Below are 14,239 nucleotides of genomic sequence, written 5' to 3'. Positions count from 1 at the left end.
ACGAAATTTACGTCCTTTTTTTCACACAAATAGAGCTTTCTTTTGGTGGTATTTGATCACCTGTGCGCTTTTTATTTTTTGCGCTATAAACAAAAAAACCACAAAAATTTTGAAAAAAAACAATATTTTCTACTTTCAGCTATAAAAAATATATCGTAAACTCAAAGTTAGTCATAAATTTAAGCCAAAATGTATTCTGCTACATGTTTTTGGTAAAAAAAATCCCAATAAGTGTATATTGATTGCTTTGTGTGAAAGTTATAGCGTCTACAAACTATGGTATAGATACTGTAATTTATGCATTTTTTTGCTATACAGCGCTGCACTAACTCAAATGATAATTGCGCGGTCATGCAATGCTGTACCCAAACGAAATTTACGTCCTTTTTTCACTCAAATAGAGCTTTCTTTTGGTGGTATTTGATCACCTGTGCGCTTTTTATTTTTTGTGCTATAAACAAAAAAACCACAAAAATTTTGAAAAAAAAACAATATTTTCCACTTTCAGCTATAAAAAATATATCGTAAACTCAAAGTTAGTCATAAATTTAAGCCAAAATGTATTCTGCTACATGTTTTTGGTAAAAAAAATCCCAATAAGTGTATATTGATTGCTTTGTGTGAAAGTTATAGCGTCTACAAACTATGGTATAGATACTGTAATTTATGCCTTTTTTTGCTATACAGCGCTGCACTAACTCAAATGATAATTGCGCGGTCATGCAATGCTGTACCCAAACGAAATTTACGTCCTTTTTTTCACACAAATAGAGCTTTCTTTTGGTGGTATTTGATCACCTGTGCGCTTTTTATTTTTTGCGCTATAAACAAAAAAACCACAAAAATTTTGAAAAAAAACAATATTTTCTACTTTCAGCTATAAAAAATATATCGTAAACTCAAAGTTAGTCATAAATTTAAGCCAAAATGTATTCTGCTACATGTTTTTGGTAAAAAAAATCCCAATAAGTGTATATTGATTGCTTTGTGTGAAAGTTATAGCGTCTACAAACTATGGTAAAGATACTGTAATTTATGCATTTTTTTGCTATACAGCGCTGCACTAATTCAAATGATAATTGCGCGGTCATGCAATGCTGCACCCAAACGAAATTTACGTCCTTTTTTTCACTCAAATAGAGCTTTCTTTTGGTGGTATTTGATCACCTGTGCGCTTTTTATTTTTTGCGCTATAATCAAAAAAAATATGAAAATTTTGAAAAAAAACAATATTTTCTACTTTAAGCTATAAAAAATATATCATAAACTCAAAGTTAGTCATAAATTTAAGCCAAAATGTATTCTGCTACATGTTTTTGGTAAAAAAAATCCCGTGCATTAGCGGGCAAACTGGCGCTATCTAGGAGGGGCGCTAACACTATCGGAAGTCACCAGTGACACTAATACAGTGATCAGTAAAAATCTGTTTACTGTAATCAATGACACTGGTGACAGGGCAGTGAAGGGGTTAACTGGGGGGGGAGGGGGGCGATCAAGGGGTTAAATGGGATTTCAGGTGCACTAGCGGGCAAACTGGCGCTATCTGGGAGGGGCGCTAACACTATCGGAAGTCGCCAGCGACACTGATACAGTGATCAGTAAAAATCTGTTCATTGATCAATGACACTGATGACAGGGCAGTGAAGGGGTTAACGGGGGGGGGGGGGGCGATCAAGGGGTAAACGGGATTACTGGTGTACTGGCGGGCAATCTGGCGCTATCTGGGAGGGGCGCTAACACTATCGGAAGTCGCCAGCGACACTGATACAGTGATCAGTAAAAATCGGTTCACTGATCAGTGACACTGGTGACAGGGCAGTGAAGGGGTTAACTGGGGGGGGGGAGATTAAGGGGTTAAATGGGATTACTGGTGTACTAGCGGGCAATCTGGCGCTATCTGGGAGGGGCGCTAACACTATCGGAAGTCGCCAGGGACACTGATACAGTGATCAGTAAAAATCGGTTCACTGATCAGTGACACTGGTGACAGGGCAGTGAAGGGGTTAACTGGGGGGAGGGAGATTAAGGGGTTAATTGGGATTACTGGTGTACTAGCGGGCAATCTGGCGCTATCTGGGAGGGGCGCTAACACTATCGGAAGTCGCCAGCGACACTGATACAGTGATCAGTAAAAATTGGTTCACTGATCAGTGACACTGGTGACAGGGCAGTGAAGGGGTTAACTGGGGGGAGGGGCGATCAAGGGGTTAAACGGGATTACTGGTGTACTGGCGGGCAATCTGGCACTATCTGGGAGGGGCGCTAACACTATCGGAAGTCGCCAGCGACACTGATACAGTGATCAGTAAAAATCGCTTCACTGATCAGTGACACTGGTGACAGGGCAGTGAAGGGGTTAACTGGGGGGGGGGGATTAAGGGGTTAAATGGGATTACTGGTGTACTAGCGGCAATCTGGCGCTATCTGAGAGGGGCGCTAACACTATCGGAAGTCGCCAGCGACACTGATACAGTGATCAGTAAAAATCGGTTCACTGATCAGTGACACTGGTGACAGGGCAGTGAAGGGGTTAACTGGGGGGGCAATCAAGGGGTTAAACGAGATTACTGGTGTACTAGTGGGCAATCTGGCGCTATCTGGGAGGGGCGCTAACACTATCGGAAGTCGCCAGCGACACTGATACAGTGATCAGTAAAAATTGGTTCACTGATCAGTAACACTGGTGACAGGGCAGTGAAGGGGTTAACTGGGGGGGGGATCAAGGGGTTAAACGGGATTACTGGTGTACTGGCGGGCAATCTGGCGCTATCTGGGAGGGGTGCTAACACTATCGGAAGTCGCCAGCGACACTGATACAGTGATCAGTAAAAATTGGTTCACTGATCAGGGACACTGGTGACAGGGCAGTGAAGGGGTTAACTGGGGGGGGGGGGCGATCAAGGGGTTAGACGGGACTACTGGTGTATTAGCGGGCAAACTGGCGCTATCTGGGAGGGGCGCTAACTCTATCGGAGGTCGCCAGCAACACTGATCAGTAAAAATCGCTTCACTGATCAGTGACACTGGTGACAGGGCAGTGAAGGGGTTAACTGGGGGGGGGGGGGGTGATCATGGGGTTAAATGTGTCCTAGAGTGTTCTAACTGTAGTGTAGTGCTTGTGTACTCACTTTTTGGATGTCTTCTTCTCTGAATGGAACGGAATGTGTCCAGGCAGAGAAGAATGACATCATATCCTGCCCTGTGTAAATATCAACACAGGACAGAATAGGACAGGGACCGATCATGTGATTTCAGCCATAAATCACTGCCTGAAATCTAATGATTGATCCCTCCTGGATCGAATCGTATCACCTGCGGGTCGGCGAGAGCGCGCGCGCGCGCCCCCTACCCGCGAATGTGTCGGGAGCGCGGAGAACGTTTTAAAACATGCTTTTGCGCTCCACTGCTGCCCTGCACACATATATATACACAGTGGCAGGGCGGCAAGCGGTTAAAGGCACGTCTGTTCTATATATACGTCTTTAGTTCCTCTCTTTTCGTAATCAGTTGCAGGTGGACATCTGTTTTTAGCTTATGTGCTCATTCTATTTCCTGAATTTCTCTTACTAAAGTGTTTACCTTAGTCAACCATTCTTTTCTTTTTCTGCGCTCCAACTGCTATCAGAATGCCCCTAATATAGGCCTTATGGGCCTCCCAAATGGTAGCCTGTAAGATTTCAGAGGAGTCATTAAAACATTAAAAAAGAAAAAAAATAATGTCCAACTCACATTAAATTCTTTTCAGGACCTTTGGGTCTTGTAGCAGAGAGCCCTTTGGCCTCCAAGAAAAAATTTCTAGGCGACTATGATGTGAAATTTATTTTAATTATTACTGGTGAGTAATCTGATAGTGTAATTGGTTTAATTGCAGCTGTAATTGAGGGAGTCTAAATATTGATGTTCTAACAAAATGTAATCTATTCTCGAATAAGACTCATGAACTGAAGATAAAAAGTAAAGTCTTTACTCCTTGGATGCTTGGCCCTCCATTTATTTACCAGTTGGTACTGATGAAGAACCTTTTTATTTTAAAATATTTGGTATGAAGCATAAGTACTATACAATGTATCTACTGTAACTGTGGGTCAAAATAAAAGTTAAAATCTCTTGTGACTATTAATTTGCCCTCTTTAAATTATGTGATTTTTTTTTTGTACTTTCTCTAGATGTACAATTGGCTGTTTGTTAGGGAAACAAAGATTAGCATTAAGCAAAGAGCCTTTCATAACAAGTGCTGCCGTCCAGGTCTGCCAAATGCTCCTTCACCAAAAACAGTGTTTTTATCCAGTCCTATAGCCACACGTCTATTTCCTCTTGAGGATGAATCCCCATAGTACTACATTGGAAAGTATTTACATGTTAATCTAATCTTAGAGTCATGAGCAATAGAAGTCTTGCAAAAACACTACATTTGCTATATAATAATGTAATCCTCTTGCAATCTTACCGTATTTTCCGGCGTATAAGACGACTTTTTGACCCTTGAAAATCTTCTCAAAAGTCGGGGGTCGTCTTATACGCCGGTACACATGTTAGGGGGGCTGCGGCATTAAGTACAGGGGTTTGCAGGGGCTGATGTCTCTTACCTGGATCCAGTCCCACGACGATCCGGTCCAGGAAGCGCGGCGTCTCCTTCAGTTCGGCCACTGGATGTTCGTGCGGCTGCTCGGCTCCGCCTCCTCACCGGTGATTGGCCGCCAGAACTGTAGCTCAGGATAGGCACACAGGCGGCCAATCACCGGCGAGGGGGCGGAGCCGAGCGGCCCCGCGAAAATTGAGTGCCGGAGCAGCAGGTAAGTGTTCTGTGTAGAGGTGCTGCTGCAACCACATATGCTGGCTGCAGCAGCACCATACGAGAACAGGGTCAGCAAGTCTCAGTGGGAGGAATAGTGCCCCATCATTGGTGTCACTGATACCAATGATGGGGCACTATTCCTCCCACTGATACCAACGATGGGGCACTATTCCTCCCACTGACACCAACGATGGGGCACTATTCCTCCCCCCCACTGACACCAACGATGGGGCACTATTCCCCCCCCCACTGACACCAACGATGGGGCACTATTCCACCCCCCACTGACACCAATGATGGGGCACTATTCCACCCCTCACTGACACCAATGATGGGACACCATTCCTCCCACTGACACCAATGATGGGGCACTATTCCTCCCACTGACACCAATGATGGGGCACTATTCCTCCCACTGACACCAATGATGGGGCACTATTCCTCCCACTGACACCAATGATGGGGCACTATTCCTCCCACTGACACCAATGATGGGGCACTATTCCTCCCACTGACACCAATGATGGGGCACTATTCCTGCCACTGATACCAATGATGGGGCACTATTCCTGCCACTGACACCAATGATGGGGCACTATTCCTCCCACTGACACCAATGATGGGGCACTATTCCTCCCACTGACACCAATGATGGGGCACTATTCCTTCCACTGATACCAATGATGGGGCACTATTCCTCCCACTGACACCAATGATGGGGCACTATTCCTCCCACTGACACCAATGATGGGGCACTATTCCCCCCACTGACATCAATGATGGGGCACTATTCCTCCCACTGGTGTGCATTGGAAGAGGGGTAGTCTTATACGGCGAGTATAGCCCAAACACTACATTTTAGCAGGAAAAGTAGGGGGGGTCGTCTTATACGCCCAGTCGTCTTATACGCCGGCAAATACGGTATATCTTTTCACCTGGGGATTTAAAATCTTTACATTACATGATATTACATTTAACGGTGCCATATCTCTTAAACATTGGTTGAGGGAGCTGTAGGTTTTGACATACCTTCATCCCAATGTAGGACAATAACCCCCCCTCCAAAAAAAAACACAAATGAAATCCAGACTTATTACGCTTGCCTTCAAAACCCTATTTACATCTGGCAATCCATCGAAAGTGCCCCCCACTAAAACTATTTCTCTGCTCCAACCCAGTAATCAGCCACAGTGAAGCCATTATTGGCATCTCTGATCCCACCTGTTCCTCTAATATAAATTTGTGGGCCATAACACTATCAATGGGTTTTGTTCAGGTAAGTAATTTGTGGCAAAATATTGTTCTAGTTCTGTTTATATCTTTGGGATCATTGGGTTTTGTAAAAGTGAGTAATTTAATTTCTACTGCCAGGGTCTCCGTATCTTATCCCACAGTGCAATTGATAACAGGACCGGAAAAAGACCAGAAAGGGGTATACTTCCTATTGCTAAGTGGGTGACCACTGGTATGGTGGATTGTTGAAGAAGAAGAAAATCAATACATAAATAAATATGATGTGTTATGATGTAATATGCTCTGGACATCTACTAGTTCAGTGGTTCTTAACCTTTTTTTTTTTTTTTAGCTACGGACCCCTTTAGGAATCACAAACAAAATTTGCATGCAGTGAATATATGTACTTCAATTTATTGAAATTTGATTGCCTCATACATATACAGTATGGGGTACACAAAAAGTAACCAATCTTAAAAAGCTTACTCGTTTTCATGCATGAATCAGTGGCCACTCCTTATTAAGTGGCACAAGATGGCGGTTGTGCAGAGAACAACGGTACAAATTTAAATGGAAAACATGGGCCAACAATGAATCAAGAGGCGCTCAGCAATCAGTGCTATAAGTAATGGCAAGGTGTGTTTTCTTTCACTTCTTTCAATGGGAAATCATTCATTGGGACAAAGGGGAAGGCTGTGTAGTGAGTGCAAATGCTATTTTTTATCTGACCCTCACAGACTCCCTGAAACCCATCCATGGACCCCAGGTTATAAATCCTTGTATCCCCAGAGCCCCTCTGACAACTCCTCTAGTTTGTTAAGACTGATCTCTAGGAAAATCACTTGGCCTGAATTGGTAAGGTAAAATTTAGCCAGTTTAATCTTCTGGCAGTAAAGTTCCCCTTTAATAAAAAGAATCTGCCTTCTTCAATAGAGTACTGATTTATACATTTACAGGGGGATTGCCTGGAAATTAGGATGCTCAGCCCTTGTGACTGGAGAGGGACTGTGGTATCCTGTGGGATATAGGTCCTTTGCAAATTTAGGCAATTTATCTTTATGGCGATGTGTCTTAGAGAAAAAGCTGTTTGAGATTCAGTCTTAATTCCTCCAGCACTTGGAAATTGAATTGATACGTCTAGTAAGATAGCCCATAAGACAGGGGGTGAGCAGAAGTGCATGTATGTGGCTGTGCTCTCCTTGGGGGCAATGCTGTTCAGGCACCATAGTCTTGCAGCATGTCACCCTCCACACTCCCAATCCAGACATCCTTTTTTATATTACTACTAAAACTCTATGTGCATATCAGAGCATAATGTTCACTTAACAGAAAGATAGTTTACTTAACTTGGGCTGTATGGTCAGCACTGACCTATCCTAATTAGTATATTTATAGAATTGAATACATACTATGTATGAATTGTAAAGACACTTTTTTTTACCTATCCTGATTGGTCTTAATGCTTGCTTGAAAGTTCTGTGCAGGAGCAGTAACTCTGAAACAGAGCACTGTACACAGCTCAGTGACATAACAGTTGCCAAAGGATTCATCTACTGGTTGGTAAGCATAATTAGAGAAGATCAACGTAGTGCCACGTGTTTCCAACATTTTTGCAATGTGCTGACATGAAGAATAGCTAAATGACGTTTTACCAAGATTAAATTATCAGAATCTACTTTACCAGCACAGTTAGGACAGTACTACCAACAAAATGCAATCAGCATAAAATTATATTTCTAAAGCCATTAGATAAAATGTTTCTAATAGAAACTGTGAACTGTCCAAATTGCACACACAACGTACAACTTTCTGAAATTTCATCTAAAATATATATTTATTCTGTAAAATTTTACCATGTTAGACATGTACTTACATGCAGGGCAATGCAATATTTTTAACATGGACTTACCACCAGGATTACTAAACAAAATATCCCAAGGCTCTCTTCTTTCACGTTATTTTTTTCCACACTTTTATTATGTATTCTAGTAAGTTAATACTACACCTAAAACTGGTCTCCTCATATAATTACAATATCACTGTGCTATTATTTTAAAAACAAATGTAAATGATACAAAATAATACCAAACCTCTAATCTTGCATCTTTCTATTGTCCTTTAAATCTACTGTTCTTTTATTCATTCAACAGCACTTTAACTGTATACAGTATTTATCTGTTCTTCTGGAGTTCCTCTTTACTGAAGTTTAGTAAAAACGGGTATTACTAAAAAACCTAAGCTGAGAATAAACAACTTACCTGGCTTGAGTTTGTCCTTGAGGTAAGGGACAAGTTTGTATTCTTTAAGAACCAGTTCCCAGTCCAAATCAGGAATAGTAAGGTTAGCTAATGTCCCAAGACACTCTATGACAAATTCTTCTTCTTCATCATTTGAAATCTGCGCTGCTAAATCACCAACATAGTCCTAAGGAAAAAAAAAAACAACTTTGGTTTATTGTAGTCCAAAAATGTGCTGCTCAAATTATGCAAGTGGATTTTCATAGATTGTCACCTTGCTACAGCTTTTATGTTGTGGGAAAATGTATTGGTCAACTTTACTAAAATTCATAGAATTACTAGATATTTTACTTAGATACTGTATATATATCAAGTAATTGTCTCCAGCTATTTTCATTGAACTTAAAAAGTGAGTGATGTTAAAAAAATGTTCAAGCTATTATCCCAATGCACGTTCCAAAAACTGTACAGGTAGTGCTAGGATTAGAGTTCTGACTAGGTTTCAGGATAATTTTTTTTTATAAAAGTGGGCTAAGGTTTTGCATTGAATTCATGACAGAAGGCATTCTCCCCTTCTCATGTGAGTGTAGAAAACAAGTGCTTTTTGATGTATATTATGCCAGCTACGTTATAGTTTGTATATTTTAATCCCCTAACGATGAGAGGTTTTTAACCATTTCTAGTCCAGGGCAATCCAGACATTCCTCTCCTACATGTAGAAAACATTTTTTTTTATATAAAACTACTTAGAAACCCCCAAACATTATATATATTTTTAAGCAGAGGCCCTAAAGAATAAAATGGTGGATGTTGCATATTTCTATGTCACACAATATTTGCGTGGCGGTTTTTTAAACACACATTTTTTTGGAAAAAATACACTTTAATCTTAATGCACAAAAACACAATATAATACCCAATTGTTTGGTAAACTATAAAAGATGATGTTATGCTGAGTAAATAGATACCAAACATGTCACACTTTAAAATTGCATCCACCTGTGGAACGGCGCCATACTACAGTACCTAAAAATTTCCATAGGTGACATTCTAAAAGCCTTTACAGGTTAACAGTTTAGAGTTACTGTTATTTCAAAAATGATTTCACTCACTCTGGCATTCACGGTGATACCTCACATGTGTGGTGTGATCGCTGTGTTTATTTTCCCAAATCATTTTTATTCAAAAGTTTTCCAGTTTACAAAACTCCAAATAGAAAAAGAATAAAAAGGTACAAAACAACAAGCAAAGCCTGGTATACAGTAGTAAACATACAATTTCACAATACCAATTTGTCATGTGTCTAGCTCTGTGTGAGAATAGGGTTAAGATCAGCATTACTGTGAAACAGTAAAACATAAAAACATTGGGAGATCACCACAACATTCTTCAAACATACAAACTTTCTATGAACACAAATAGAACCTGTGATCACTTACAAGGAAACCATATACAGTATTCCCCTTAGCTCCATCTTCAGAAATAAGTCAACAATCATAGACCATGATATTTCTGATGCAATATATTGACGCACTGCCATACACCTTTCACATTGTGCCTTGTATTTCCTATTCCTCTTATCAATTTAACCATTGGAAAATTTATAAGGATAATAAGGACAGAGGGGCTAACCCTGGTACTTGCATCCAGGAGTCCCAAAGCTTATTAAATTGACAAGGAATACCTCGCTGCTGCAGAATTTACGGCTCTTTGAGCAGAGTAAGATTAACCTGTTGTCTCCAGAACTCAAAATTTGGGAGAAGTGGAGATCCATTTCAACAGAATACATTTATGGGCTATAAATAATAGTCTGGAGATAGAAGTCAGAGTATGAGGGGTAAAAAGCTCCTCATCCAGGAATCTGAGTATGCAAGTTAGTGGATCATTGTGAAGTTGTGTTCGAAATACTTGAATTACAATATTGATTATACCCCGCCAATATCTAACTAGTTTTGGGCATTTCCAGAGCATGTGGAGGAGGGTCTGGAGTGCAGCCTCCACATCTAGAAAATTCCGGAGTCTCCCTACGATGCCATTGGTATCATTTTTATATTGTTTTCGGTACACTCTGTGTATAATAAAAAGCTGGGACAACCTTTGGGATGGTGAAATGGACACCATTGAAACCTACTGCAGAATAGCCTTCCAAATCTCCCTATCCAGAGAATCTATATCTTAGCCTACCCTGACCTCCCAGGCTGTGGAATAGTACCAAGGGAGTTGAGCAAAATAGATTGATATAGAGACTATATAAGTCCTCTCTTGTTGTGGGAAGAAGCTAGTTGATCTATTAGTGGAGAGGACACTTGATTAAGGTTAGTCCATCTAGCTTGTACAGATAGGGCAAGCCTAAGCTGGAGAAACTGGTAAAACCTATGGGGTGGAAGACCAAATTCCCTCTGTATATCTTCGAAAGATTTTAATTGATTATTTATGAATAACTGATAGAGAAAAAGAATGCCCTTGCCATACCATTCTTCCAACTGCCCATTCTCGCCCTCCTCAATGGGCAGTTGGATGAAAACAGACCGCCTGTCCGTTTCCATCCGACCCAATCCAACGGACGGAAGGGGAATTGGATCCCCATCCATCCCTTTTTTGCGGAACAGAACGGACTGGATGTCAGTGGGTATAAATGGACACATGTCTGTTTACACCCACCGCTCCCTAGAGGAGAATGGAGGCTCCGATCGGGTCTGCCTGAAAAATGGGAAGGCGGACCGGATCGGTGCGTCCATCTGAAAGAGGCCTAAAGTGGGAAATTGGGAGTCATCTCAGAATCTCCCTGCTTCTGACAGATCCATTAATGGATATTTATCTGCCAAAAGTATGGCTTGCATAGGGTCTTGTATGGTAAGAGTGCCCCATCTGGAAAAGTGTTAGAGCTGAGCTGCCAGGAAATATAGTCTCGTCGAGGGAACGGACAGGCCTCCACTATCTTTGGGCAATTGCAAAATGGGTAAGCAAATTCTTGGATTCTTAGCCCTCCATATTAATGCCCTAAAAAGAGAGTCTATACTTTTAAACCATTTCTGGCTAGGTCAGATTGGAGAGTTATGCAGCACATAGAGCAACTGTGGGGCCGAAATCATTTTCATAAGATTTGACCTGCCTACAATGGGGATAGGGGAAGGTTACTCCAAACCCTACTTTTCAATTTAAATTTATCCATTAAGGTCTGTAAGTTGTAACGTAAGTAATCCTCCACAGTGGGATGGACCAAGACTCCCAGATATTTAAATTCTGACACAATTTTAATCTGCCTGGCACAAAGGGGCAATGTTATATTTTGTGAGTCAAGGGGAAGTAAGAGAAAGTTGTCCAAATTTATCTCAAAGCTAGAAAATGATCCAAATCTCACTACAATAGACATAAGAGCAGACAAGGATGAGTTGTATCTCCTAGAAATAGTAAGGCATTGTCAGCATATAGAGCAAGCTTGTCCTCCCTGTTTCCCCTTCTAAAGCCAGTAATAGATAGTGACTGATGAATAGTCTCGTCAACAGGCTCTATCGCCAAAGCAAAGAGGAGAGGGGACAACCCTGCCGCGTGCCCCTGTGCAGAGAAAAGAAGGCAAATTGGGAGTCGTTAATCAACATTGTGGCTTGAGGTGTAGTGTATAATAATTTCAACCAACCTATAAATTTAGCTCCCAAACCGAAGAGGTCTAGTACCTTCCAAAGATAGGGCCACTCCACACTATCGAAAGCTTTGGCTGCGTCCAATGATAGAATGGCTCTATCTCTTAGAGCAGCGGTTCTCAACCTGGGGGTCGAACGACACTTTCACAGGGGTCGCCTAAGACCATCGAAAAACACATATTTCCGATGGCCTTAGGAACCGAGACACCACTCCTCTATCCGTCTCCAGGTGTGGGCGGGATGACATGCCGTCCCTGTCATCTGGGCACACCCCCAGGATCAATCCTTCGCCGGTGATTGGCCGGCGGAACTGTAGCTCAGGAGAGGCACACAGGCGGCCAATCACCGGCGAGGAGGTGGAGCTTGGAGAGGAGGAGCCGAGCGGCACCGCGAAGATCGAGCGAGTGAAGAGGAGGAGAGCGGCCGGAGAAGGAAGACATCTGACCGGTAAGTCTCTGTACCATGGGAGAGGGAGGGAGCGAGCGAGCCCAGGCTGGAGCAGGGGTCAGCAAGATAAGTATCATTGGTGTCAGTGGGAGGAATAGTGCCCCATCATTGGTGTCACTAATACCAATGATGGGGCACTATTCCTCCCCCCACTGACACCAACGATGGGGCACTATTCCACCCCCCACTGACACCAATGATGGGGCACTATTGCTCCCACTGACACCTATGATGGGGCACTATTCCTCCCACTGATACCAATGATGGGGTACTATTCCCCCCACTGACACCAGTGATGGGGCACGATTCCTCCCACTGACACCAATGATGGGGCACTATTCCTCCCACTGATACCAATGATGGGGCACTATTCCTCCCACTGACACCAGTGTTGGGGAACTATTCCTCCCACTGACACCAGTGTTGGGGCACTATTCCTCTCACTGATACCAGTGATGGGACACTATTCCTCCCACTGACACCAGTGATGGGGCACTATTCCCCCCACTGACACCAATGATGGGGCACTATTACTCCCACTGACACCAATGATGGGGCACTATTCCCCCCACTGACACCTATGATGGGGCACTATTCCCCCCACTGACACCAATGATGGGGCACTATTCCCCCCACTGACACCAATGATGGGGCACTATTCCTCCCACTGACACCAATGATGGGGCACTATTCCTCCCACTGACACCAATGATGGGGCACTATTCCTCCCACTGACACCAATGATGGGGCACTATTCCTCCCACTGACACCAATGATGGGGCACTATTCCTCCCACTGACACCAATGATGGGGCACTATTCCTCCCACTGATACCAATGATGGGGCACTATTCCTCCCACTGACACCAGTGTTGGGGCACTATTTCTCCCACTGATACCAGTGTTGGGGCACTATTCCTCCCACTGACACCAGTGATGGGACACTATTCCTCCCACTGACACCAGTGATGGGGCACTATTCCTCCCACTGACACCAATGATGGGGCACTATTCCCCCCACTGACACCAATGATGGGGCACTATAACTCCCACTGACACCAATGATGGGGCACTATAACTCCCACTGACACCAATGATGGGGCACTATTCCCCCCACTGACACCTATGATGGGGCACTATTCCTCCCACTGACACCAATGATGGGGCACTATTCCCCCCACTGACACCAATGATGGGGCACTATTCCTCCCACTGACACCAATGATGGGGAACTATTCCTCCCACTGATACCAATGATGGGGCACTATTCCTCCCACTGACACCAGTGTTGGGGCACTATTCCTCCCACTGACACCAGTGTTGGGGCACTATTCCTCCCATTGACACCAGTGATGAGACACTATTCCTCCCACTGATACCAGTGATGGGACACTATTCCTCCCACTGACACCAGTGATGAGGCACTATTCCTCCCACTGACACCAGTGATGGGGCACTATTCCCCCCACTGACACCAATGATGGGGCACTACTCCCCCCACTGACACCAATGATGGGGCACTATTCCCCCCACTGACACCTATGATGGGGCACTATTCCTCCCACTGACACCAATGATGGGGCACTATTCCCCCCACTGACACCAATGATGGGGCACTATTCCTCCCACTGACACCAATGATGGGGCACTATTCCTCCCACTGACACCAATGATGGGGCACTATTCCTCCCACTGACACCTATGATGGGGCACTATTCCTCCGACTGATACCAATGATGGGGCACTATTCCTACCACTGACACCAATGATGGGGCACTATTCCTACCACTGATACCAATGATGGGGTACGATTCCTCCCATTGATATCAGTGATGGGATACTATTCCTCCCACTGACACCAATGACGTGGCACTACTCCTCCCACTG

The 14,239-nt window shown here is 43.3% G+C and overlaps 1 protein-coding gene across 1 annotated transcript in view; it reads right to left on the bottom strand.

The window, feature by feature from the left end:
* KIFAP3 (kinesin associated protein 3) overlaps positions 1-14,239 on the bottom strand; it is a 151,416-nt gene that overhangs the window by 46,086 nt on the left and 91,091 nt on the right. Inside the window, exon 14 of the mRNA XM_089663321.1 lies at positions 8,287-8,452. Coding sequence (XP_089519447.1) covers positions 8,287-8,452 — 166 coding nt within the window. The remainder of the gene's footprint in view (positions 1-8,286; positions 8,453-14,239) is intronic.

Source organism: Staurois parvus, unplaced genomic scaffold (genome assembly GCF_062004578.1).
Source record: "Staurois parvus isolate SC_StPar_1 unplaced genomic scaffold, SC_StPar_1.0 ptg001660l, whole genome shotgun sequence".
Lineage (NCBI taxonomy): Eukaryota > Metazoa > Chordata > Amphibia > Anura > Ranidae > Staurois > Staurois parvus.
Note: the sequence above shows the minus strand (reverse complement) of the source record. Positions and strands in the feature narration are given on the sequence as shown.